The 4,531-nt window shown below is 44.7% G+C and overlaps 1 protein-coding gene across 1 annotated transcript in view; it reads left to right on the forward strand.

Annotated features, from left to right (window-relative positions):
* The window catches only part of NOB1 (NIN1 (RPN12) binding protein 1 homolog), a 20,496-nt gene that overhangs the window by 12,576 nt on the left and 3,389 nt on the right, over positions 1–4,531 (forward strand). The window contains exon 8 of the mRNA XM_019653363.1: positions 3,167–3,311. Coding sequence (XP_019508908.1) covers positions 3,167–3,311 — 145 coding nt within the window. The remainder of the gene's footprint in view (positions 1–3,166; positions 3,312–4,531) is intronic.

The following is a 4,531-nucleotide window of genomic DNA, read 5'->3' on the forward strand; positions in this document are numbered from 1 at the left end:
GAGGACAAGCTAATGGTTGGGAGTTTTGACAGTGATGAGGAATTGTATGAATTTCATGATGAGTAAAACTTGAGTTTAATAACTATATAATACTTTTTTTTTTTCGGGCCCCAAAATTAAGGTGCATCTTATACATGGGGAAATACGGTAATCTACATTACCCATTTAATTCATAGGACACACTTATGAGCTACCAGTACTGTTATCTCCAGCCTTGAGCTTGTGTTTTCAACTTAGTCATCTGCGCTTTTATGCAACAGATGTACCAGTTGAGATCACAGAAAATGGGTTACACCTACCCACCATCTTTGTGCAACTCATACTCGGCTGCCAGGTGATGGGGTGACACAGCTAGAGCCCAGGATGCTGGAGGAGAGGTGAGTAGTGGCTAGAGCCCGTTACGGGTCCTGCCCTTGCCATTTCTCCTCCCCCTCATTATATCACACGGAAAAATAGGGATACTATAACTGCACCCTGCCTTGTCAAGTCTTAACATTTTACTATGTTGACTTCAAATTAAGAAACATTTCAGGTAAAGGTGATTTGTAAAGAAAAAAAATTAAAGTCTTGCAACTACCCAACTGCCATTGCAGCACAAAAGCCACTCAAGACAATACATAAATGAAAGGTCTATGGTGACAATTACTAAGTTCTAATAAAACTTTTTTAATAATAAACAGTGGGCCAGATGTGGCACAGACTAGTTTACCACCCCCTGCATTATGTGACCTGGCCACCTCTCCTGCCCAAGCCACATCTTTCCTCCTCTTCTCCCCATTTTCTCTCTGTCACCATTTGACATAACTAGTTATAACCTTGCCAGTTAATTATGGCTGCATACAACTTAGGGGTGAAAAATAGCCATTTATTTTGCGTACAGATTGTGTGGGTCAAGGACAGCTTGGGTGGAAGACTTGAAATCCAGGGAGCTATATTTATCTGAAAACTCATTCAGCCAAGTGTCTGGTGGTTGACAAAAGGCTGTAGACGGAGACCTTAGCTGCACCTATCAGCCACAACACTGCATTACCCTCTTCCTATAGCTTGGGCTTCCTCACAGCGTGGTTGCTGGGTTCCAAAGTCAAGCATCCTGAGCGATCTAGGTAGAGTCCTATCATTTCATATGACCCAGTGTTGGGGGTCATGCAGCACCACTTCTGCTGCATTCTGTGGGTTGAGGCAGTACCAAAGTCCTGCCCATTTTAAAGGGAAACGGAATTTGAATCCATATTTTGATGGGAGAAGTGTCACGATTTTTGGAAGAGCAGGAGAGATTCAAAATGCTGCTGTGGCAATTTCTGGAAAAGAATTGGCTACATGGTGCATCTCCCACCATTACAGTATCAGCTTGTTGGGCACAGGACTGTATTTGGTTCACTGCTCTATCCTCATCACATAGAATAGTGCCTGGAACATAGCAGATGCTCACTATATATTCATTGTTACATGTATTCGGCATTTAATACTAACTTTTTCAAAGGTCATAGATATAACTCCACCTGCTGCATCAAAGTGTTTTCACTGACTGGCTGTGAAGCACAATTTTCTACCAACTGATTGAAGAACTCCATGTTCAATTACTAAAGACAGAGGGGGAATACCAGCTTGGTTGTAGAGAAACTTTAGGCTTATCTTTTAAACTTTAGAAAAGATTTCATAAGTCATACAGTTACACTCCTGGCCCAGGTGAAGTAAAAGTGTTCACATTGACCCTCTCCCCTGAAACAATTTAAAAACCAGATAAAATATATGAAAACAGTTTTCCGCCTTTGGAAGTCAGACAGTACCGCACGGTGATCCCTGAGAGAGGGAGACACAAGTGAGGGGAGTGCTACAATTGCACTAGTTTGGTGTCTAGAGAGAATTTCCAGAAGGAAGAAGCGGCGCCCAGGCGCCTTCTTGTGTTATAAAGCAACAGGGCCAGAGGCCAAGCTGGCTAGAATTCATTTACAGGACAGGGGATTGGAGAGGAGAGAGCATTGCAGAGAGAGAACGTGCTCTGGAGGTCTGCCGAGGGGCCCTCAGCTAAGTGCTGATCAGAACATCATGTGAAGAGCTTCTGGAGGCTGAAGGAAGAAATATCCCCCCCCAAACAAGTGCAGGAAATAATCCTCAAAGCTCACACAAGGCCAGGAATGGTTCATGTGCCCACTGAACAGAGTGGAAAACTCATAGGCATACAGCAAAGACTCAGGGGTGGGAAACAATGATCTCTAGCCCAGAGGCTGCCCCACAAAGCAAACCTCGAAGGGATCCTGCCCATAGTTCAGTGGCCAGAACTAGTCCTCCTGTGGCCCCACTCAGCCACAAGGGACCAAGAAATGCAATCCCTAAGTCTGCAAGGGTGCTAGAAATACTTGGTGAGCAGCACTAGTGACAGCCACAACCATAGAGAGGCCACGTGTGGCTTTGAAACACGCTCATGAGTAGGAGCATCACGAGAAAGGAGGTTGTAAACGCATGCATAGCGAATTGTCCATTCCAGCTTTTCAGTCTTTAGGACTAAAAGTTTTAAAAGCTTAGGAACTTCCAAATGATTGCTTTCTTTCACCAATTGACAGCTTCTACTATGCACAAGGAGAGGGAGCGGTCTCCTAGTCCCCTGACTGCTGGGTGCAGGGCTCCTTTTCATTGATTAGGAATGAGCTAAGGCACAGCACACACCATTGTGATCTAATACTGGAGAGAATGGGAGCACCCAAAGNAAGAGTATTGATTGTGGAGCCAGTCTCCTCGAGTTGTCATCTGCCACTTACTAGCTGTGTCATCTTGAGCCAGCTACCTTACCTTGCCTCAGTTTCCCCATCTGTAAAATGGAGATAGTACCAACCTTGTAGGACTGTTTTGATGTGAAACTTGTAGAATAATGCCTGACAAAGTTCAAGAGTTCATTATTAATGTAACAACAATCTCAATTTTCGTATGTATGCACTTGCTACTTGTGTCGTTTTCCCTTTGCCATTGGAGAAACGTAGCCACAGTTTGCTTATGTCGTCCTCATGAGGCCAGTGGCCTTGGTCTATGAGGAGTGCAGTGTAGTTCAGCCTTTCCCATTTCTCATCGTCCGTTCCTCCCCCCGCCCCAGTCCTGTGACTCACCTTGTGCCCTGGGGACGGGGCTTGCTGCCTCAGGCTCCAGGACAGTGCATCTCCTTTTATGTCTCCAGGACAACATCTGACATGAGCCGAGTCTTCTGTTCACATTGTGGCAACAAGACCCTGAAGAAAGTGTCGGTGACTGTCAGTGACAACGGAACCCTGCACATGCACTTTTCCCGCAACCCAAAGGTGCTGAATCCTCGGGGCCTCCGGGTGAGTGGCGTCTCCTGTTCCCCTAACGGCAGGGCCTAAGGCTGGGAGAGCGAGTGCTCTTAGCACCACCGTCAACACGAACAGAGGACAAAAAAATTTCCTCAAGATGGTTATGCAAAAGCCTAAAATCTAGGTACTGAGATAGATGGGGGCAGAGGGTACTACAGAGCCTCTGAGTGAGATGTTTGAGGAATTTGCAGTCTAATGGAAAGGAACCAGTAATTCCAGGCAGAAAATAGGCCACATGCATGCGGAGTCACACAGAGGGAGGACATTTACAATAGGGTGGAGGTGACATTTGTGCAAGAATTTGAGGATGGGCAGGATTTCCAGAAGCTTCGCAAACCAGAGGCAAAACGGTGTGTAAATGCTTAGCACAGAAAAGAGGCCTGGGCTGGAGAGACAGCTCCCCGTGCTTGTTTTGGGGAATCAGGAGAGAAGGGCTGAGAGACCCGTGAGTATGAGATGCAGCCAACCTGGCACTGATTTTCCAGCTGTGGAGACTGCCACAAATATACAAGAAGAATCTTTAACTTTCCATTTTGAAATAATTTTAGATTTGTGGAAACGTTGCAAAAATAGTACAAACAATTCTTATCTACCCTTCACTTAGATTCCCCTGTTATTCTTCTACCACATTTGCTTTATCATTTTATATACAGCAGTCCCCCGTTATCTGTGGTTTTGCTTACTGCAGTTTCAATTACCCTCAGTTTACTGCAGTCTGAAAATATTCAGTGGAAAATTTCAGAAATAAACAATTCATACATTGTGCACCATTCAGAGTAGCATGATGAAACCTCATTGCTGTATACGCTCCCTGCCCATTAGTCGCTTGGCAGCCGGCTCGGTAATCAGACTGACTGTCGCAGTATCATAGTGCCTGTGTTCAAGTCACCCTTAGAGTAGCCTAACAGGACCTCTCTGCCTGTGTCATTCACCTCACTCCCATCTCATCACGTAGCCTTTGTGTCATCTCACATCATCACAAGAAGATGGGTAAGCACAGTACAGCAAGATATTTTGGAAGGGAGAGACCATATTCACATAACTTCTTAGAGTATTTGTTATAATTGTTCTCTTTTATTATTAGTTATTAATCTCTTTCAGTGCCTAATTTATAAATTAAACTCCATCATAGGTATGTATGTATAGGAAAAAACATAGCATATACAGGGATCAGTACTATCTGCAGTTTCAGACATCTACTGGGCGTCTTG

Source organism: Hipposideros armiger, unplaced genomic scaffold (genome assembly GCF_001890085.2).
Source record: "Hipposideros armiger isolate ML-2016 unplaced genomic scaffold, ASM189008v1 scaffold_9, whole genome shotgun sequence".
Taxonomy (NCBI): domain Eukaryota; kingdom Metazoa; phylum Chordata; class Mammalia; order Chiroptera; family Hipposideridae; genus Hipposideros; species Hipposideros armiger.